Here is a 22,582-nt window from a genome sequence, read left to right as displayed (position 1 = left end):
TCGACTCAGTCCACACCTTTGGGAATCCCTGGGCCGGGACCCCAACATCTGGTGCCCGCACAGGAACAGCTCCCACGCCGCGCGGGAAGTGAAGGACCGGTGCACGGGCTCCACCCGGGCGGATTCTGGGCCCGCCTTGGCCGACAAAGTCAACATGTCTCTGGACGACATCATTAGGCTGAACCAGAGCCAGCGGGGCGGCCGCGGCGGGGGCCGGGACCGAGGCCGGGCCGGCTCCCAGGGAGGCCGCATTGGCGGAGCTCAGTCCGCCGCACCCATGAGCTGGGGCGGCGGGCCCATCCGGAACGAGGCAGCCCTCGTCCGCGGCGCGGCGGGTGGCCGAGGCAGGAACAGGCCGAAACAGCTTCCCCACATGTGGCAACAGGACCTTTTCGACAGCGGCTTCGGCAGGGGCGCCGGCGTGGTGACCAGGGGAAGCTGCTGCTGTCCAACCTGGACTTCGGAGTGTCCGACGTGACATCCAGCTTTGGACTTCAGCTCATAGAGCTTATCGAGATCCTGTTTCTTCCTGGAGGCATGAGGCCCAAGACCAATCAAAGGCAGTGGGTCTGTCTCCGCATGATATTTGGAGACTGCCCCAGTGAAACGATCCTCTCGGCTGAGATAGGAATTCTTTGAATATGACTTCTTACAGTCCTTGTCTGTCCAAATGTAGGGCTTGGAAATGTCAAGATTCTTCTTGAACTGATGTCTCTGGGTTTTGAGTTTTGACTTCTGCTCTTCTAGGGATTGTCCTTGGGTCAAATGGGAACTTGAACAGTCCAGAAATCCTAGGTATGGCAATGATGGCGATTGACATGGCATCATCAGGGTTCCAGAGAGAGTGTGGTCCTCAGTGAAGGCTCTCATCTGGTCCCCCTTAAGGGTCCCCATCTGACCCCCATCGAGAGTCTTGTCACTGCTGTGTGTTGTCACCTGGCCCCTAGTGAAGGTCTGGTTCCCAGTGAAGGTCAGTGGATAGCCTCCTTTAAAAGCTGTCATCTGGCCTGGTTCCCAGTGAAGGTCAGTGGATAGCCTCCTTTAAGAGCTGTCATCTGGCCCCCACCGCAGGTCATCTGGCCTCCATAACGGGTCTGGTATCCACTGAAGGTCATCTGGCCTCCATAAGGGGTCTGGTTTCAACCAAAGGTCATCTGGCCTCCATTCCTGGTCTGCTTGTCAGATAACTGAACTAGATATTCAGCTGTGGGATCCACCATTTCGAGCACGGTCAGGAGCCACTGTGTCTGGAGGTAAGGTGAGCTGGCAAGCAGTTGCTGGGTGCAGGGCCCGGCACTTATGGAGCCGCAGCCAGATGCGCTGCGTGCCTATTGGCCCCTTCGCTTGCCACGCCCGTCAGGGCGGAGCCCAGCGCATGGCTGTAATTCGCTTAGGGAACACGGATGCATGCTTGGCCTGACGTCGCTGTTGCAGTCCTTCCCCGTGTTCCCATCGTCGGGGGAAGCGTTTGACAGGGTTTAGCCCACCTCTTCCTCCGCACCGTTCTACCTGGTGGACTCTGTGTCTGTCATCAGATGAAGCAGAAACCGCGTGAGACTGTCTTTCGCATCTTTGTATCCCCACCTTAGCACAGGGCTTAGTGCACAGGGGCTAACAGACTTGAACCACTCTTTATGTGCCAGGCCCTGTGTTAAGCATTTCCATCAAATCATCTTATTCATTTCTCATTACAAACCTCTGAGGGCAGGAAGTAGTTTGGTTTGTCCATTAGTACAGATTAAGGACATGAGGTTGATTTTAAAAATTCTAAAAACTTGCCCAGGTCACCCAGGAGATGTCAGAGCTGAGCCTGAACCCAGGTCTGTCTTGAGCCAGAGCCGGTGGCCCGAGCTGTGAAATGGTCCTGACCAGCACGAGTCAGGGTGGGTCAGCATGTGCAAAGGCCGTGTGGCTCTTTTAATGACCGAACTAGTGCAGGAAAATTACCACCAAGTGATCTCATGGTTGTGTGTTTCTTTTTCCCCTTAAAATATTATCAGCTATGGGGGGAGTTCAGTAACTAACTCTGAGATGTGTCACACAAGTGAAGAACTTGGTTCTCTGACATCGTTCTTTCTCTCAAGGCGGTAAAACAGTGCCTTTTCCTTAGAGTTAGACTTGCCACCTCAGGGCAATAAGGCGATTTAACACCCCTCAGCTCAGCAGCAGTGCGGGGCCACCAGGCACAGGGGCCGAGGAGAGGCGTGTCCTGCTGTTCAGGAGCTTGCCCGCAGCCTGGGCGCTGAGCACTGTTCCTTAGGTGGTTATTCTATGTATAGGTTCCCCCATGGCAGGCAACCCCTCTCCCGTTTGTGTATGAATAGCTACAAAAGGAGCTGGTTTTTCTAAAGGTCCTTCCTCCTCCTCCTCCTCCTCCCTCAACTCCATCTGTCCTTCTGTCTTTTCTTCCTACCTTCCAACCATTACTTACTGTGCATTTGCTAGAGCTTCTAGATTTGGAGGATACGGTGGGCAATAGATGAAGTCCTTGCCCTTGTGCCGCTAATGTTCTGGTGGAGAAGATTTCCTTCCTAGCCAAAATGCCCTGTGCCATCACCACAGGACTCTGAAGAAGAAATCCTGTCTCTAATGACATCCCCGAGGAAGCTAGATTTTACACACCTGTCAGTACACGGGGGCATTGCTTGAACATGACCCATGAGACAAGCAGCAACCACCTTTGGCTTTATCAATACATTGAGCCTGTGCACAGCTCCAAGCACTTCAAGGTTTATGCCACAGAGGGAGGAAAAAGCCACCCTCATGTCATCGATAAGGAGAACCAGTGTACAAAACACCAAATGTCAGATCTCTGTAGGATTGTCATCCTGAGGACACTTGTCAAGCAGTTGCCCACAGGAGTCATCTCACTTAATTTTTGGGTCAGCATCTTGGCTAAGCCGATTTTATAAATGATTCAAACTATGTCTCAGGGCAGGAAGTAGAAGCAAGAAACCTTCACAGCGCCAACTCGGGGCAAAGAAGATAAAATCTCTCAGAGCGATGGGTCCCTCCTCACAAGTGAAGGGCACGTGCGAAGGTGTAAACAGGGTGAGCCTGGCTGCTGTCTAAGATGTTATTCACTGAAAGATGCTAGCAGTTTGGGCTCAGGGAAAGGAGGAAAAACAAAGATGCCTGGGAGGTAAAGCCATGCCTATACTTCATAACTTTGGTTTTATGGAGAAACAATCTACTGAAGTTGAAAGAATCCCCTAAAACTGGGTGTAAGTTGACAACTGGGGTGTTCCAGCTGTTGAATTTACAGCCTTTCAGCTCCAAATCCACCCTTCACGGCCCTGCTTGTGATGCTGGAGGTGGACCTTGGGGACGCCTCCTCCGCCAGGTATCGCATGATGCTGGGATTTGTCAGGGAAGGCAGGTGGGACCTGCAGGAGCAGGACAGGAGGCAACTTCTCTTCTGGGTTCTGGCACCTTTCCTTTCTTCCTGTTCCTGCAGCACAGAGGACCTGCTGTGGCGCTCACCTGGATCAGTTCAGCATCAGCTTCCAGGTGGTTCTCAGGAGGCTCTAGAGCCCCAGCCAGCTTTCCAGCTGGACCCTAAATGTGCCCATAGCGTTTATCAGCACCTCACTGCTAGCGGAGGGCTACAGCCAGACTCTCACTAAGGTGGAATCACCACTTTAAGGGGAGAAGACCCTGGTCCACATGAGTTCCTTCCTTGGGAAGCCTATCTCAGTCCTAGGCAGTAGCTGCTCCTTGTGTCTGCTCTCCCTGTAATCCTGAGAGTTTCTTAACCCGTCATAGTAACACATCCTCTGCTACTAGTTAATAGTTCTTCCTATTATACTTTCGCTCTTCAAATTACTGGTCATTTCTGTTTTCTGGCTGGCTGGACCTTGATTACGATACTCATATTCACCAGCAGTGTGTATTTATGTTCACCAAAAGGCAAGTACAAGACATTTCTTAGCCCTAGCCAGGTTGGCTCAGAGGATAGAGCATCGGCCCGCAGACCAAAGTGTCCTAGGTTTGATTCTGGTCAAGGGCTGGTACTTTCATTGCAGGCTAGTCCCTGGCTCATGCCCTGGTCAGGGCTCACACAGGAGGCAACCAATCGATGTGTTTCTCTCACATCGATGCTACTCTCTGTCTTTCCACCTCTCTTCTAATCTCCCTAAAAGTCAATGGGAAAATATTCTCGCGTGAGGATTAAGAAACAAACAAACAAAAATTTCTTAGTGCACTATTCATAGTAGCCCAAATCACCATCTCCAGAAGAAGTGACACATAAAGTGAGGTAGATTCGTACAAGGTGCATTTATGTCAGTGCTATACAGCAATGCCAATGAATGAACTACAAATACATGTAACAACACAGATGAGCCGACAAACATAATGCTGAGTGAAAGCAGGAACCAAAGAAAACATTCTGTATGATTCCATTTATATAAAACTGCCCAAACAGGCAAAACTAACCTCGAGTGCTAGGAAGAAAAGCAGTTATCCCCAGAGTATGGCGAGCAGCTATAGGGTTAAGTCTTGGACTGACCTGTTGGCAAAGTCACAAAGAAGTCCCAGTTTAGAGGGCACAGTCCTCTTAGCATAATTAGGCTTGACCTTATAATGCTCCCTAGATCTTATCTGGGAAGCTAATGGGCTGAGGGAGGTGCAGGAAGTGCTGCCAAAACAAGTGAAACTCACAAGAACAGTGTAACTATGGTAACCAGTACCTTGTTTACCTCTGACTATAAAATAAAGGCTCAGCTTGCCTCTGGATTTCTCTGTGGCCTCAGCCAGATATAGAGAAGATCCACGGAGAATAAAGAGAGAACCTGGCTATGCTGATCATCTGAATGCAGTCTCCGTGTAAATCATTCTTTGCCATTCACACCTTTGGGAACCTCTGGCCCGCTGGGGCTGGACCCTGGCACCAGAGGGGGTCAGTGATTGGAAGGGGCAAAGGCACTTCTGAGATGCTGGGAATGTTCTGTTTCCTGCCAATGCCTTTTTGAGGTTCCCATTTTTAAAAATTCATCAGACTGAAAAATATTACATATTTATTGACTTTGTGAGGTGTGAATTATTTTACTCAACTAAGAAGTCAAGCTCATTTGTTTACTCAACAAAAAGTGTACACACATATTAGATACCAGTCACTATATATGATGCTAAGGATCTAGAGATGAATTAGTTATTCTCGATTCTGGTCCGTCATGGGCATGAGCTAGAGTAGGAGGAAGACTGACATGAAAACAGATAACTACAATGCCCCCTGATTCTGGGAATGGTTTAGGGATGGATGGAGCGCTGGAGCTATAGAGGAAGAAGCTGTGGATGATGCATTGGAAAGCTACACATAGAAAGCTTCTGTGAACAGAACGTTCCTCCCTTCAGACATAACATTGTCGAAGATTGTCAAATAAGCAGTTGGAAACTTTGATTTAAGACATGAGGAAGATTGGGGCTGTACATATATGTATGTGTAGGTTCACTGTTCCATATGGTGATGGTTGAAGTTGCAGAGATGAGATCACCAATAGAATGTGTTTGGGCAAAAAAGGAAGGGACAGATGATGGAACTCTGAAAGGAGAATTTGAGTGGATGGAGAAGGAAAAGCCTGCAAAGAAAACTAAAAAAAAAAAAAAAAAAAAAAAAAAAGGTAAGCCCGAGAAGTAGAAAGAGAAAGATGGGACTTGTGTCTTATGAGCAGAGGGACAAGAGAATGTCAGAACATTGAGTTTCATTGTCAAAAGCCATTTGCAAGATCAAGTAAGACTGGTAGAGTAAGTTCTCACTTAACATCATTGATAGGTTCTTGGAAACTGTGACTTCAAGTGAAACAATGTATGTAATGGCACACACAAGCTAATTAGTAAAATTCTGTGGCACACCAAAAATATATATATATATTTTTTGTCAATCTGACAAAAAGAAAACAGGTATAATTTTGGTTCATTCACACCAGACAGCTATTGTTGTGTTGGCTGTTGTCATTTTTAGAAATTTGATAATCTAAAGGAAAAGAGGTTAGTGTCCTGACTAAATAGTCAGGTGCTTCACATTTTCAAAATTCTTGCAGCATACCAGTGTGCTTTTGACGGCACATGGGCTGAAAATCGCTGCCATAGGCTAACTGATACACGCAAGAATTAAGTTGTAATGGCATCTTAGGAACGTTATAACTAAACATTAAATGAAACGATACTCAGAGACCTGCTGTATATGGTTTTGACAAAGAGGTCAGTAGAAGTCAAAATGAAACTGTTTTTAAAAATCTGGCTTTGATCAGAATAAAAAAGGCTATGACTATTGTTAGGTTAGGTGGCTCAGGAGGCAGTGCAAGAAATAGAGAGTCCAGTGAATCAGAAAAGAAAGGAAAGGAAACGGTTTATTTCTGCGTCCCCGGGAGACCCACGTACCCCAAGGACAGGGCGCGTGGATTCACACCAACAGGGAGGGGGAAGCTTTTTTTATACTGCAGTTGGGTGAGGGGCAGGGACATGAGCTGAGGAATTCTCTGCCGCAGGGGTGGGCGGGGGTATTCAGAAAGAAGTCAGTATCTGTGTGGGGGTAACTGAGAGCCCCCTGGCTAAAGGGATTAAGGGAGAAGAAGCCGGTATCTGTGTCTGGCACGTTGATCTGTGAGAAATTCCAGGGGAAGTCCATTGTCTCATCACATGTCTGCACGTAGCTGATCCTGGGCTCTCTCCGACCTAACAACTATAGATTAGTCTTTGGCGATATTTGGTGGTGAAGTGAAGGAGAAAGGTGAATTACTTTGAGCATGATGGCAGGCTTAGGGGAAGGAGAGAACTAAGCCACCGTTGGGTGGCAGGAGGTCCCAAAGTCAATGGGGTGGGGAGAGGAGTCTCCAGAGACGGTTGTTGTAAAGGCGTCTGCTCTTCTAAGCGAGGGCCACAGACGGGGAGCACCAGCAGCACCTGGGAACTTGCTAGAGATGCCCAATCTCAGGGCAAACTGCAGGTGTAATGAAGCAGAATCCACATTTTCACAAGATCCCCAGGTGATCACAGCTTGTAACCCTCACAACAAGCGGTGAGATGGGCATTACTGCTCCCGTTTTCACCAATAATGAGATAAGGCTCCAAGAAGTTGCCTGAGACAGCACAGCTGATTAGCAGCTGAGCCAGCATTCAATCCCAGCACTTTCTGACGCCAATGCTCCTTTCAAAAGGTAGAAGAGTAAGTTCAGAGGAGCTTTTGCTTCACTCCATTCAGAATTGTTTCAGATGCTAGGACGCCGCCCCGATCAATCACAGACAGGTCTGCAGCTCTAGCGCCGCCGCTGTGTTTGCTGAGACCCGGACGCTCGCATCGCTCTCTGAGCCCTTGGCTTCCTCGCCAGAAATCACCGCGGCAGGGTTGAACTTCACTTCCCAACAAACCCTGCGGCTTCCTATCGCGAGAGGCATGACGGGAACCTCGCTGCTCTCTCTTCTGGAGCGGAGGGTCCCAGCAGAGGCGGGACGCGTCCCAGCACGGCGTAAAGGGCGCGCGGCATCCTGGGATATGTAGTCCGCCTGGAACCAGAGCGCCCCCTCCGATGAATGGGGCGGGGCTGACAGTGAACCGCAGCTCCTCCGGCCGGGAGCGTTGGGCGGCGCCGGGGCAGAGCGGCGCCCCGCGAAGGGACGAAGTTCTGTGCCCGCCGAGGCAGTGGTCTAGGCGGGCGCTTTCTCCGCGCGCGCTCCCCTTCCCCGCGCCGCTCTCCGCGTGGGCCTGGTGGTCGCCGGCTGCTGCAGTAACGTGATCCCCCTGGAGCTCCTGGTCAGGTGAGTGCCCCCCTCGGCTCCCGGGGCGGCACCGAGAAAGCCGGAGGGGCGTCCGCACGCGTCGCGGGGCGGCTCTGCGCTCCTGGAACCCCGAGAGTCCACTCCTTCATCCTGCGCGCCGCCCGCTGTCCCCCCAAATAGTTTCACAGCGTCGCTCGCAGAAACACTCGGGGTGTTGCTGACATCACCCCCTTTCCACACACCGGGGGGGTGGAATCCGGGGAGATTTCTCACGTGATGGCCTCGGGTTGGCAGGAGCTTGTGGCAGACCCCAAGGTGCCTTTAGCTCTTTTCTCGGGTAATAATGCCACGTTTGGCTACAGCAAAGCTTTCCGACTTATAACGCAGTCTGGTTTTGCACACACTGCAAAGAAAGTGCCATGTGTATTCAAGTGCCTCCAAAGCATTTGTTTTGCTATCCTTACAGATCAGATGGCCATGAGGACTTTGCTCAAACATTACCTCTCAGTGATGTAGGTGAATCAGTTCTTATTTATGTATATGGTCCGTCTGGTTGACCTAAGAGAGCATTTCTAGCTTTAAGATATTAGTCTTTAAATTGGGAGACATGCATTTTGAGACCTAACTTTCTAAATTAAGACTGGGGGAGTGGATAAAAACAGCTGTGGTACATTTATACAGTGGAATACTACTTGGCTGTAAAAAAGAAGAAAATCTGACCTTTTGCAACAGCATGGATGGACCTGGGGAGTATTATGCTAAGTCAAATGAGCCAGTCAGAGAAAGACAAATACCATATGATCTCAGGTATATGTGGAATATAATCAACACAAGCATAGGTACATAACAGATTGACAGCTGTCAGAGGGGAGGAGAGTTGAGGGCTGGGTGAAAAAAGGTGAAGGGATTAAGAAAAAAAATATATATATGACACATAGGCAGGAACAACAGTATGGTGATAGCCAGGTGGAAAGGAGGGGTTGGGAGGTAGAAGTGGGCAAAGAAGAGGTAAGTGGGAACAGAAATATACTTGACTTTGGGTGGTGAGTGCAGGATGCAGGTGATGTTTTTATTGAGTTGTACACTTGAAACCTGTATGGTTTTATTAACCAGTGTCACCCCAATAAATTCAATTAAAAAAGAAAAAAGAATGGGGGTGCCAAATGGAAGCTTCCAGTGGTGAGCAGGAGGTACTACACACAGATGTCAAATTTTAATGTTGCACACCTGAAACTTATGCAATGTTAGCTAAAAGAAAGAAATAGAGGGGGGGGGGGAGAGAAGAAAAGAAAAGAAAAAAGAGAAGAAGAAAAGAAAAGGAAGAAAAGAATGGCTTCACCAAAGGGAAACTAGGATGGCATGCAAATAATGTTGAGTAATAATGTGCAATGTTCAGTGGGTGCAAACTGTTACAGAAAAAGCACCAGGTGTCCTGAAAAAGGCTCAGGACTGAAAAATCTCGAAATTATGAACTTCATTCTTGGCTCAGTCATACCCAGGTTGGGTGACCTTTTCAGATCATTTCGCTTCTCTGGACCTCCTGCTCCTGCTGTAAAATGCTACTTATGGCGCTATGTACCATCATGTTTCTGAGTCTACACGTTATCTCCATTGACCCTCAGGACAGTCTGTGTCCAGTATAGGTCAAGAATTATAATGTCTGTTTTACTGAAAATGGAACAGTTCCCAAGAAGTTAGATCGTCTTTTACTTCTTGTAAGTGGCAGAGACAAAACTGGAATCCAGGGTATCTAAACTCCTAGTCCAGTGGTTCTCAACCTGTGGGTTGCAAACAATGAAAATACATCCTGCATATCAGATATTTACATTACGATTCATAACAGTAGCAAAATTACTGAAGTAGCAATGAAAATAATTTTATGGTTGGTGGTCACCACAACATGAGGAACTGTATTAAAGGGTTGCGGCATTAGGAAGGTTGAGAACCTGTTAATTTTGAACTTGAGCAGCCTATAGGTTTTGGTCACCCAGTTTCTCATGTGGTGCTCATTAAAAATGTATTTTATTTTCCTGATACCATTGATTAAGCCATTCTGAAGCAACCAGTTTATTTAAGGTAAACTCTGTGTGGGGTTAATTTTTGGAGTTACTCTGCTTGCCAGCCTGCTCACCCTCAACTGCCCCCCAGACACTCTTCAGGGTGGGGGTTTCTGCTGGGGGGCGTGACCAACCTGGGTGAGGGGCTGATGGCCGTTTGCAGGCCGGCCAAGCCCCCGGCTTTGTCCAGAAGGACGTCTGGAAGGTCTCTGGAAGGTCTCCTGGTCTAATTAGCATATTACTCTTTTATTAGTATAGATTATTTAATAAACTACTCTGAAATAGATTTTCAGTTTCCTGCTTCTATCTATTAATCATCTTATTCAACGTTTTGTGTACTTTTGTGTTTTTGTTTCCAGTAGAAGACCTCCTTTCAACATTTCTTATGTGCAGTCTTCTGGTGGTAAATTTTCTCAGCTTTTGTCTGTCTTGGAAAGCCTTTATTTCTTCTTAATGTCTAAAGGATAACTTTACTGAATATCTTATCCTTTGCTGATGGGTTCCTCTCTTTCAATATTTTAAATATTTTCTTTCACTCTCTCCTCTCTTGTAGTGTTGCTACTGAAAACGTTACAGAAAAATCTGGTGATGATCATCTAATGGAGTTTCCTTTGTTGGTTAATCTTTATGTTCCCTGGCTGCCTTAAGAATTTTTTCTTTGTCATTAATTTTTGACAGTTTGAATAAAATGATTCTTGGAGAAGGTTTTTTTGCATTGATATAATTAGGTGTTCTGTTAGCTTTCTCTATTCTAACATCTAGTTCTTTGCATAGGCTTGGAAGTTCTTGTCAATTATTTCTTTAAGTGGGATCTCTGTTCCCTCCTCTCTCTCTTCTCCTTCTGGTATACCATATCTATTATCCTTATATTGCTTATATTTTTAATTTTTTTAAAAAAATATATTTTATTGATTTTTTACAGAGAGGAAGGGAGAGAGATAGAGAGCCAGAAACATCGATGAGAGAGAAACATCGATCAGCTGCCTCCCGCACATCTCCCACTGGGGATGTGCCCGCAACCCAGGCACATGCCCTTGACCGGAATCGAACCTAGGACCCTTCAGTCTGCAGGCCGATGCTCTATCCACTGAGCCAAACCGTTTTTGGCTTATTTTTTAAATTTTAACTCCCAGTTCTCTCTCTTCTTCACGGGTTATTTCTAGGTTTCTCTCTTCAAGTTCCCTAATTCTTTTTTTAAAATATATTTTTGTAGATTTCAGAGAGGAAAGGAGAGGGAGAGAGAGAGAGAAACATCAATGATGAGAAAGAATCATTGATTGGCTGCCTCCTGCACACCCTTCTCTAGGAATCGAGCCTGCAACCTGGTCATGTGCTCTGACCGGGAATTGAACTGTGACCTCCTGGTTCATAGGTTGATGCTCAACTGCTCAGCCATGCTGGCCTGGCAAGTTCCCTAATTCTTTTTTTTCCATCTGGTCTGCTCTGTTTCCAATGCTCTCTAGTGCATTCTTTATCTCTTTAATTGAGTTCTTCAGCTCCAGAATGTGTTTCTTATAGTTTGAATCTCTTTGGTAAAGTACTGCTTTTGCTCATTAATTGTATTCCTGAACTTATTGACTTGCCTTTCTGAGTTTTCTTGTATATTGTTGAGTTTCTTTGTAATTGCAGTCTTGAATTCTCTGTCATTTAAACCACAGTCTTCCATGCCTTTGAGTTTGATTCCTGGAGATTTTTCATTTTCTTTCTGTGCTCCCAAGTTACCCTGTTGTTCATGGTATTTGATGGGTTGTTTCTCTGTGTGTGCATTTGAGGTAGAGATCTTATGGCTCTGCTCCACCCCTACATTAATGGCTTCCCAGCCACCTCTATACCCAGCTTTGCCTTAATGGGGAGGGCGGAAGGGAGATGCCTTTTCTAGGAAGGAAACTGCTTCTGCCCCTCTGACCCTCCAGGTTGTAGTGTGAGGGCTGCAGCCAGACTTCTCCCCCACTCTTGTGCTCCTTGCTCGCTGGAGCCAGGATGGGCACCAAACTGCATCTGTGGTCACGTCCCTGTCCTTCCCCTGTCCCCCCTCCCCTCCTGTCCTTCCCCCATCCCACCTTCCCTACTCATTTCAACATGCCCACCTTCAGATGTGCTAATGCATAGATCTTTCAGGTGTATTTGTGTGCTGAGCAGGGGATCTTTGTTGAGTTATAATTTTCTTGAGATAAATTTAAGAGGAGAAACAATGGAGTCTTCTCACTCTTCCATGATGCTGATGTCATCTCTCCCCATTTACTTTTAAAAACCTATTGCTATTAGGTAACATTTTTTGAAGCCTAGTTTTTAGTTGCTAGGTATACTTGAAGCATATTAAAATAGTGTTTCTTGAAACATACTCTATAATTTAAACTTTTTCCATGTTAGTTTGGCTTTGTGAAGTATTTTTATAGGTACTTATTATTCTACTCAAATTATAATAGTGATACAATTTTAATAAAGAGGAAATAAGCAAAATACTTTTAACTAGAGGTATTTATTTCCTTCTCTATTTGATTTTCTTGAACTAGTAGATTCTGTGTGTAAGCTGTTGCCTCTGCATTTCAGATACTATGCCGTCATGGTGACTGTGTTCTTCATGGTCAGCGTGGTGAACAGCTGAACCTCAACATCGCCATGCCCCTGCACATGATGTTCAGACCTGCGAGTACTGCTGCTCAGATCAGTGAGCAGAGGCTGACTGTCGTCTGAGAAGGCCAAAAGAGAGCAATGTGCATGTGGATGGTTTACTTTTATCTGTCTCAGGTCTTCTGGGTGACTGATAAAAGGAAAGTTAACATTTTCCTGAGAAACAGATTTTAATTTCCTTCATCTGGTTGATTTTATATTCAAACTTCCTATGAATGTTCTTTAACATTTCTCATCACTTTTTGTTTCTTTCTTACATAAAATTACATTTATTTCTAGTAAATGAAATGGACCCTTCTTTCATTTCTTTTCTGTGTGTGTGTGTGTGTGTGTGTGTGTGTGTGTGTGTGTTGTTAATCCTCACCTGAGGATATTTTTCCACTGATTTTTAGAGAGAGTTGAACAGAGGGAGAGAGAGAAACATCGATGTGAGAGAGACACACGGGTTGGTTGCCTCCCTGTATGTGCCCCGACCATGGCCGGGGATCGAACCTGCAACCCAGGTATGTGCCCTTGACCAGGAATCAAACCCACAATCCTTTAGTGCTCAGGCCCACACTCTAACCATTGAGAAACACATGCCAGGACCAGACCCTTCTCCTTCCTTATTTTTTTTTTTAAATCGGAGACTTGCGATAATTAAATAAAGGAAAATTCTTGGAGGCATGCTTCTTTCAAAGCAGTAGAGGTTTTTTCTTTGTCTCATGTGTGGTGAGAGATCTGTGTTCAGTATATAGATAAGAACAGTTTTCCCTGGAGGGCAGAAAAGACTTCAAGGGAAATATAGTTAGGGTTGCAGAAGAATACAAAACGGGTGAGGATTAGAATTGTAACATTTTGGTGTGGTCTGAGATTTTTGTGAGATCAAATGTGTTATTCCTAAAGGCACTTCCCAAAGCTAATTATAATGACTAAGATGACCCTCACAGCATTGAGCACATAGTAGACTTTCTATGAGCACTTGATGAAGGACAGACACCCTTCCAGAGAAGAGAGAGATCTCCACAAACTTCTTTCCTCAAAACGCGGGGGGAGGAGAAACGTAGTAAAAGCTCTTATAAATTAGATGGAAAAGTTGACAAAAATAAGCCTGTAATAAGCTTCAGCTATGAGTAGTTATTGAGAATTGATCATTGTTATCTTCATTGTCATCTTTAAAAGGCGTAATTATTTTGCAAGATAGATTTTTATGGCTTATACTTGTTGCCGTCATAAGAACACCTGGACCTTACTAATTATTCATCCTAATCTCCTGCCCAGATATTTTTCCCTCTTGGCGACGTTCATTTTTATCTTGAAGTATGTTGTCTTTCCCTAGTGCACTAAAACTTCCTCTTGTCACCTTTTACAGGGTTCTCTAATTGCCTAGGGATTATCATTTTGAAGAAAAGGTAAACAATACGCTTTTATAATTTATGTTTAGGAAGCACCTTCTTGGCCCCACCTATAGGCTAGGCATGTGGATTACTTTTCTCCTGCTAGAGGGGGCGTGCTCCTGGCCTTCTTTGTTTGAGTTCTCTCTGTGGCAATGGTGTGCATTCCTGAAGCAGCTGACCAGGTAGGGGGTCCCACCTGTGCAGCAGTGTTCTCTCTGTAGAATTAGCTCTTAGCATCATTGAATCCTTAGATCCATCCTAACCTCTGAAGCCAATCGATTGAGAACTTCAGTTCCCTTGTGGTCACCAGAAGCCACATGTGACTATTCACATTTAACATTTAAATTACTTAAAATTAAATATTTAGTTTCCCAGTCTCACTGGTCAGAGTTTAATTGCCCAGTAGCCACATGTGGCTGGTGGTGACCGTATTGGAGAGCCCAGGATGGAGCATTTCCAGGCTCATAGTTGTGCTGTCAGAGAAGGTGTTCATTAGTGCAACACAATGAACGAAGGACTAATCGTGCTTAGTACGAAGAAAATTCCGAATAAAGCCCAAGTGGCCAAGAAGATAGAATGAAAAGTGTCATAACTGTTCTATGTGACTGTCACCAATGGAATGTCATGTCAGGTCTTCCCCCCCCCCCCCCCCCCAATGAAACCATCTGTTGGTCCACAAACTTTTAGAAACTATTTTAAGCAACACCAAGGAAGGGTGTGTGTAGCAACCAGTGGGCACCCTGATCCTTGCACATGAAGACTTACATGGGCTTTGCTGGTGATTTATACTCTCAGGCACCATCTACTGAAAACATCCTGTGGAAATTGGTACCTGTGCCTTCCTAATGTGTTCTTGTTCTTATTTCTGCAGATGCAGTATATTCAAATATGCTTCCATTGCCCTGGTTTCTGTGGGGATATTTATTTGCACTTCCATGTCAGCAAAGCAGGTGGTAAGAATCGGTTCACAAATCATTTATATTCACTGCTTGCCATGGGGCCCAGGCACCAGGTACTTACTAATGATACAAAGAAGGGAGGGAAAAAGGTAGCAAACATTTCCCTTGTGTCCAGGCCCATTGCTTGTGGTTCTGGTCTCTGTACCTAGTGTTTTTTCTTATTCCCTAGACTTACCAGTCCAGCTTGAGTGAGAATGAAGGATTCCAGGCATTTACATGCTGGTTACTAGGCAAGTATGCTAATTACAATGATGATAATTGCCTCTGCAGTTCTGTTTGCTGAGTTTTCTCCTAAGGGACATGTTTCTTGGCAAGAAGCGTTAGCTAAACAAATGATGCCACAGGAGAGAGGCACCTGGGATCATAAGTCTGAACCACAGTGTTCAAGAAGTGACAGAAAGGAAACGGCGAGGTCATGGTGATGTGTTCTGTGACATGGACCCATGTTTCTCTGTTGCCACTGATCTAGGAAGAAAAGTGCCTGCCTGCCTGCCCGGCGCCCTGTGGGTGCTTGGCTGTCATCCGTCTCGCTGTGACCTGTCTGCTGAGTACAGACTTCTTAAGAAGGGCAGGTTGTAGCAGTGGACGCTAAGTCTCCAAGGGACCCATTGCTAGATCTTAGATTTATTGTCTTCAGAAGTTAGCTGTTCCGCATGGCAGTGTTCCCAGACCTGACTGGTCAGCAGAATCTCCCGGGAATTGTGTCTCTTTGGGGAAGTAATGAGACAATTCCTGTAGTGCTTGGCCCTCCCGTTGTGAGACACAGAGGTGATGCTCCTCGCAAGTGCTTTCTGTGCTGGCAGTAGCAGGTTGAGACTGACCAGGCGAAAGAGAAATAGCAGGGAAGGAACTGGATTCGTGCTTCTTGGCTTTGAACCTTGACCCACCCCCCTCTTTAGATTGCTATTCCTTAACACAGAAAGATCTTCATGAGCTATTGGAAGAACACTTTCTGTTAGGAGAAATTTGCAAAGGATTTGAACATACCACTTATGGAGGAAAATATTAATGTCCAGGAATTTTATGTTCAGCTTTGAACCAGTCTAATAATCAAAGAAATGCAACTTGAATCCAAAATGCAGTATCTTTTTATTTTTGATCTATTATATTTGCAAGATAATAAATGATTATTCTCTTTGCTGCTGAGGGTGCAATAGGACAACCATGTTCACAGAAACTGTTTACAGTATAAATTGACATGCCTTTCTGGAAAAAAGTATATGTATTGAGTTTTTAAAATGTCTACAACTTTTGACTCAGTAATTCCACTTGTGAGAGTATACTAAGAAAATAACATTTTAAAAAGATTTACATACATGGATGTACATTGATTTTAATGAAGAAATAATTGGAAGTAATCTAACCATTCTCATATTGTAAGACACTTAAGTACATCTACATGAGAAGAGTAATGTGTGGCCATTACATCATACTTTTGAAAAAATTTTCATGAATGACCTGAAGAAAAATCCAGAAAAAGATCATGAAAAAAGTAAGACATAAAACTCTGTACTCATTATGATCCTGGCTTAGAGAGATGTAGAAAACTATTAAGGACTGGATGGTAATATTATGGTTGATTTTTATTTCTTTTTAAAACTTTGTGCATATTCTACAGTTAGTTTGTAATATTTGTAATACATTTAAATAATAAATGTTCTTTAACAAAATATCTGGAGAGTAGCAAGTGCAGGTGTCTTATAACCCGGCCTTTGTTTTGTAGGTATTGGGGCACTGACGTTCGCGCTCCTGATGTCCATGAGGATGGGCATCTTCCAAGAGACTCTATACAAACAGTTTGGGAAACATTTCAAGGAGGCTTTGTTTTATAATGTAAGCAATTTCTTGAACCTGGGGAGGATGGAAATTACTGCGTTATTATGTTGTTGTAATGTGTGATTTCAAATGTAACATGCCATCCTGCTAACATACCATCCTGCTGGTAACATGCCATCCTGCTAATGGAGTTGAAGGATCAGTTGATCACCTGGTGAAGGGCTTTGGGCCCACGGACGGCAGTGCCTTTTGTAGGCTGCTGCTGTGCCTCTGAGCCACAGCCCTCCACACAGGTGGTCACGGCCAGTCTGCGTGAACATGTCTGCTAACCAGGAGCCACCAGGCCGACCAGGAGCCTGCACCCCAGTGTTCCTGCAGGTGCACCCCGGTTCAGACCAATCTGGGAACCTGGAAAAGGAAACTAAGCTACAAAACTGCATGTCCAGGGGACTATGTGCAGGCAGGCCTGTGAGAGGGTTGGGAAGACAGGTGAGAGGAGGCCCTCAGATGGGCTTCAGTCGTTTTTATGGAGAGTTTAAATAGCAGTAATATACACTTCAATTCCTTTGTTTTAAACTGCTGGTCTAGGGCCGTGGTCGGCAAACTGCGGCTTGCGAGCCACATGCGGCTCTTTGGCCCCTTGAGTGTGGCTCTTCCAAAGCCTTAGGAGGACCCTAATTAAGTTAATAACAATGTACCTGCCTATATAGTTTACGTTTAAAAAATGTGGCTCTCAAAAGAAATTTCAATCGTTGTACTGTTGCTATTTGGCTCTGTTGACTAATGAGTTTGCCGACCACTGGTCTAGGGCCTCCTCTTCTCCTCCCTCTCTCCTGTTGTGATAATGCCCAAAGCACAGCCCCTCAAGGTCAGGGTGAGGTTTGGTAACTCGGGATTCCTTCACTGCCAACTTTTTGTACTGAAGCTGCAAACAAGCAGTTTGGCTTATTAGTTGGAGCTCGAGTACGTGCCTGGGAATGTAAAAATACACACTCCATTTGGCTCACATCTTTCTTTTAGAACAGTAAGTGGCACATAATGACTTCTGAGTAAATGTTAGCCATGATTCCTTATTCAATTATTGTGGTGGTGGGTTGGTGTCAAGTATATTAATCTTTGCTTATCTGTTGTTTCTTCTTCCTCTTCAACCTCTTTTCATTCTTGTCATTTATATTTTCCCTGACGTTGAATTGTTCTCCATCTCTTTTCCTACTACTTTTCTAAACAATCTGAACTCTGCCTCCACATTCCTTTTGTTGTTGTTAATCCTCACTTGAGGATATTTTTTTCCATTGATTGTTGGGGGAGGGTGGAGAGAGAGAGAGATATATATATATATAGAGAGAGGCATCAATGTGAGAGACACACATCGGTTGCCTCATGCACCTGCCCCAACTGGGGCAGGTATCAAACCCGCAACCCAGGTACATGCCCTTGACTGGAAATCGAGGTACTCAGGCCATGGAGCCACACCGGCCAGGACCTGCCCCATGTTCTTTATAATTTTGAAATCCATTTCATTTGCTTAACTATTCTCAAAATTAGTAAAACGTAACAAATCTTTGGACACAATGACTGTGTGTATTCCCTTTTGTTGTGTGTGTGTGATGATCATCACAAACTCCAAAAGGACAAGAACTGTAATTTGGGGTTTATTGAGCCAGACAGTGTCAGGTTGTTAGAAGCACTGGGTACATTTAACTTAGTCCTATTTGCTTTTCTTGATTGCTTGTCAAACAACTTATAAAACTGCTCATTATTCTGTTGTGTGTTGCATTTCATTTGATGTGAAATATTTCTTCCCCTCGCATGCCCTTCCCACTGCCTGGCTTCATCTTCTTGGCTTCTGACATTTATGACCATGCAGCTCTTTTCAATAAGTCTGGTGAGTTTGGGGTGACTCAGGAGAATTGCCTGAGAGCTTCCAAGGCAAGTTTCAGTTTTACTCTGGACTTGACCACTGATGTTTTTATGCAAGTCATCTGGCCCACTTAAACCCTCTCCATTCTACCTTCCTGGAATATAGTGCCATTAATCAGTAGTTGCAGCAGCAAAAGCATTTGCAGGTGTTTCTCAATGATTTGCAAGAGAAATAAGAATATGTATCTTCAAATTTTCTGTTTTGCTTTGGAATTGTGTGTTTGCATTTGAATGCGGAAGGTTTGCTTTTCAAGAATGCAAAGAAATAGTCCTAACACACAGCAGAGATGGGAGCCTTGGGGAAGAGGAAGCAAAAATGGTGACAGGTTAGAGCTTGCAGGAATAAGCAAAATTAACTCAAAAGTCTACAGTATTAATTAGCTTTTACTTTTTAAAGTGACTAATAAATTAGCTATCAATTGCCAGTTAACTTAAGTTTTTAAGGCTCTGAATTACCCATTTTTGAGTTTTTTTTATTGAGGTGTGATTGACATACAGCTGATTTTTGACACATGGTTTTCAGAGTTTCTGACAGTCCCCGCATAGCAAAGAGTTGTTTGAGTAAACACACTATCAAATTCATTTTGATTTAATTATTAGAATGCTTCTTCCAAAAGTTGCAGAGCTGGGTACTTATACATTTTTATTTTTTAGAATCTGCCTTTAACTTTTTCAGAATCATCCCTAAGTTAAATTTACATTTTTTTCTCATCTTGAGTTTTAGCATCTGGAACCTATTATCCTTGATTTTTCTAAGAGAGCCGAATATCCATCTAAATGTTTTAGGTAATACTGATTGTCTCTTTCCTCAGCAATTGATACAGTGGATCTCTAAAGTTATTAAATAGTAATAATATTTGTTAACTTTCTTTTCATTTCAATACTTGCTGAGTGTTTCAAAGACAATAGAATACCAGATTATTGGGATTTCTCACTAGTCTAGACATACAGTTATCTCTTTATCTAGATGGCTTTTAATTTTTTGGCAAAAGAAAATTAATGTCCTTTTCCTAACCAGAACTCAGCATCACCTTTGGAATTTCCTAAGTTATGCTGTGTATTTCAAACTCCAAAAGCAAGTTAGCAATATAAAAGAAGCGACCCTGAGAGGGTTATTATGTCCTTATTCTTGTTAATCATGGGCATTTTGTTTCCTCTCAAATGTTCACTGTGCAAACCTCTTATATAAAACTACCATAAGAATGTATTTAAAAAGAAGAAAAGTTTAATAACTTCCATCACTCTACACATCAGCTAATTTCATTTTACCAGTTTCCTTCCAGACACCATTTACGTAAATTCTTACATCGTTGTAACCCTTGTGTAGAAAAAATTTATACTTTTTCACTTTCATTCTTAGTTTTTTGTGTGACTATATATAATCCTTATATTTTAAATAGAATGTACATACAAATGCCTCATCTAGTCAAAGCACCTTTGCTTGCACAGCCGTTGCTCTATCATTGGACATTTAGATTAATTCAGAGTTTTTCCTAAGAATGGGTATCAATACTTTTATGGCCCCTTAATAAGAATTGTGAAATTGATTTTTTAAAAATCAATTTATACTACCATCAACTGAATGGCTGCCAATTCCAATTTTACCTTGCCAGATTAGAATATTATTTGTAAATTTTAGAATTATTTGATTACTAGTAGGATTGACAGTATTTCCAAATGGCGTTTAGTTACTGGTTGTCTTTTCTCTGTGTTGAGTTGTTAAGACCATATCATTTGAACTTCTCTGTGATTCACAGCCTTTCTCTGTAAAGTGGAGTCCTGTTTAGGTGAATGGTAAAAAGTTTATTTTAAACTTAAGATGAATTCTCATTTGTTTTAAGAAAGCAATACAAGGACTCTTGAGGCTGATATAGCCTGGAATCAAGGGCAAGTAAAGTGGTGTTTGGTCCAAATCTAATTGTAAGGGAAATAACATCGTTATCTCTATTATGTTCTGTTTGTTCAAAAAGATGAACACTTTAGCTGTTAAAAGGAATACAACTATCTCCCCTCTTAATCTTTGCAGAATTATATCAAGTTCCGGTTGTTGGTGTGGCAATGCCCATCATGTGGTTCTACCTCCTCACGAATGTCATCACTCAGTATCCTTCGCACTCCTCTGCCGCATGGTCGTCTTTGGCATGGGATTGTCTATTCCCTGACAGCTCAGTGACATGAGTTTCATTTCTGCTTTGATCTGTCCTGCAGTAGGAGGAGAAAGGCCCATCCACTGAGCTCCCTGTGGAGGGCCAAAGAGATGCCAGTGGGTGCCGCGGTCAGCAGGGCACAGGGCACTGTGAAGGAGGTGCTCGGGTGCAGGGGCAGAAGTCAGTGGGTGATTGAGAATTAGTATTTGACATGCATGCTCTGTGATTTCTACCTGGAGTCTTCCAGTACCTGGGACATTTCACAGGCTGCCACAAAATTCTGAAAGAAATTCCAAGTGAATTAAAACTAAAATAATGCTTCTTTCGAACGACCTTAAGTCCATTATAAAAACTGTGAAGTCTTTGGAACAGACGAGATTGACTTCATTCCTTTCATGTCACCTCATAGATTTGCCTTACAGATTTCTTTTTTGGAGAAGGGGTGGAAGGACTGGGGACCAGATCAACGAGAGGTAGGTGTGATGACCTTTACTGAGAGTGTTAACCTCTGTCATTCCTTGGGTGGGACCTTCACTGTAAACTGTGGGAAGAATCCAGAATAAGAATAATGAGAGGTTTTAGGCAGTCTGAGTTGGGACCCACAATTAGAATGGCAGGACAGGAATCTGCAGAATGTTCTACCAAGGAGCCTCAGGGCCGCCATAGCCAACCCTGAGTTTTCTGGTTCTTAGAATATGAACATTTGAGCCAAGAGCCATGCCAGAAAGTGCTCCCCAGCTGATCTCTCAGTAGTCAGAAAACTACCTTAACCCTCTCTCTCCAGGTACGTGTGCATTTGGGGTGTCTTGATTCTCACCACAGAATGCACCTCCCTCGCTGTCACACTCGTTGTGACTCTACGTAAGTTTGTGAGCCTCATCATCTCCATCTTGTACTTCCAGAACCCTTTCACTGTGTGGCACTGGCTGGGCACCTTGTTTGTCTTCATTGGGACCCTCATGTACACAGAGGTGTGGAACAACCTGGGGATCACAAGAAGCCAGCCTCAGAAGGACAAGAAGAACTGAGGCCTGCCTGGGAGACCAGGGTCTGGCTAAGGTCTGGCTGCCATTTCTCTTTTGTTAATGAGAATTACCCCCAGCACTGAACCACCACGTACCAGAGAATCCTCAGAGGAGGGGACTTCTCAGATTTCACATGGCTTTACAGACCAACACGTGTAGACTCTGAACAGAAACCTCTCAACCCTGAATTAGAAAAAAGAATAGTTATCCATTGAACAGCCATTTGTTTACCAAAATATACAGTACTGTACTTGTTTATTGAGTCCCAGAGCTACTCATTTTATATCCATGGTCTTGCACAAGGCTATCCATTTTGTTGTTCTGATGATGCTCTGCCATAGCAACCATGATCTCGTGTCCTCATGCTTTGGTCTGTCACCTTCCACTTTTCCACCAGCCAGATGTTCCCGGCATCATTGTCAGGAACAACTGAGGATCCAGTGCAGTGAGACACTGGGGACGGGGCTGGCTTCCTCTGGGGCGTGGGGACGAGGCTGTGGCCTCTGAGCTGAGCCCTGGTGACAGTGGAGCAGGGCTGGTGGGAACCCTTTGCAGTTGTGCAGGTTCAGCCTCTGAAAGGCTTCTTAAGCAAGAAGGTTGAACTCTGCCTGGCGATTCTGATAGAGTCATAGGCAAGGGAGTAAAGTATGGTGTATAAATTCAGGTCAAATCACAACTAAAATGGAAAGTTTTTCTTATTTTTCTATAAGGTGTCTTAATGTTCTTGATGGGTATTTGTATGTGTGTGTGGTGGGGGGGGGGGTGTTGTATGTGTTTCATTACATGTAGGAAGGTGCCATTCCCTTTACTAACCTGGTTTTTCTCCCATGGTATAATTTTGAGACAGAGGAACCATGTCAGTGTGGTGTGTGTAGGTAAGTGTGATAATTTTGAGACAAAAGCATGAAAGTCTGAGTTCTTTCATTTCCTCTTTCTTCACTTAGCCTTGGACATTAATTGACCTCACAGAAGTAG

The 22,582-nt window shown here is 44.3% G+C and overlaps 1 protein-coding gene across 1 annotated transcript; it reads left to right on the top strand.

Annotated features, from left to right (window-relative positions):
* Positions 1-13,761: 13,761 nt before the first annotated feature.
* LOC308527515 (nucleotide sugar transporter SLC35B4-like) lies at positions 13,762-22,304 on the top strand. The gene is made up of 7 exons (XM_081102842.1): positions 13,762-13,795; positions 14,652-14,733; positions 14,909-14,969; positions 16,463-16,572; positions 18,383-18,400; positions 20,462-20,537; positions 21,367-22,304. Exons 2-7 carry the CDS (start codon positions 14,716-14,718, stop codon positions 21,390-21,392), a joined length of 309 nt encoding a protein of 102 aa, XP_080958968.1. The 5' UTR covers positions 13,762-13,795; positions 14,652-14,715; the 3' UTR covers positions 21,393-22,304.
* Positions 22,305-22,582: the final 278 nt, after the last annotated feature.

The sequence above is a fragment of the Myotis nattereri genome (genome assembly GCF_964212035.1).
Source record: "Myotis nattereri genome assembly, chromosome: 12".
In the NCBI taxonomy this organism is placed as follows: Eukaryota; Metazoa; Chordata; class Mammalia; order Chiroptera; family Vespertilionidae; genus Myotis; species Myotis nattereri.
This window is presented reverse-complemented; position numbering and strand designations above follow the sequence as displayed.

What these genes read in the sequence shown, in the direction of transcription:
- LOC308527515 (XM_081102842.1), top strand. An exon ending in ATTTACATGCTGGTTACTAG is followed by an intron (nt 14,970 to 16,462) that starts GCAAGTATGCTA and finishes TTTGTTTTGTAG; the next exon opens with GTATTGGGGCACTGACGTTC. An exon ending in CTCACGAATGTCATCACTCA is followed by an intron (nt 20,538 to 21,366) that starts GTATCCTTCGCA and finishes CTCTCTCTCCAG; the next exon opens with GTACGTGTGCATTTGGGGTG.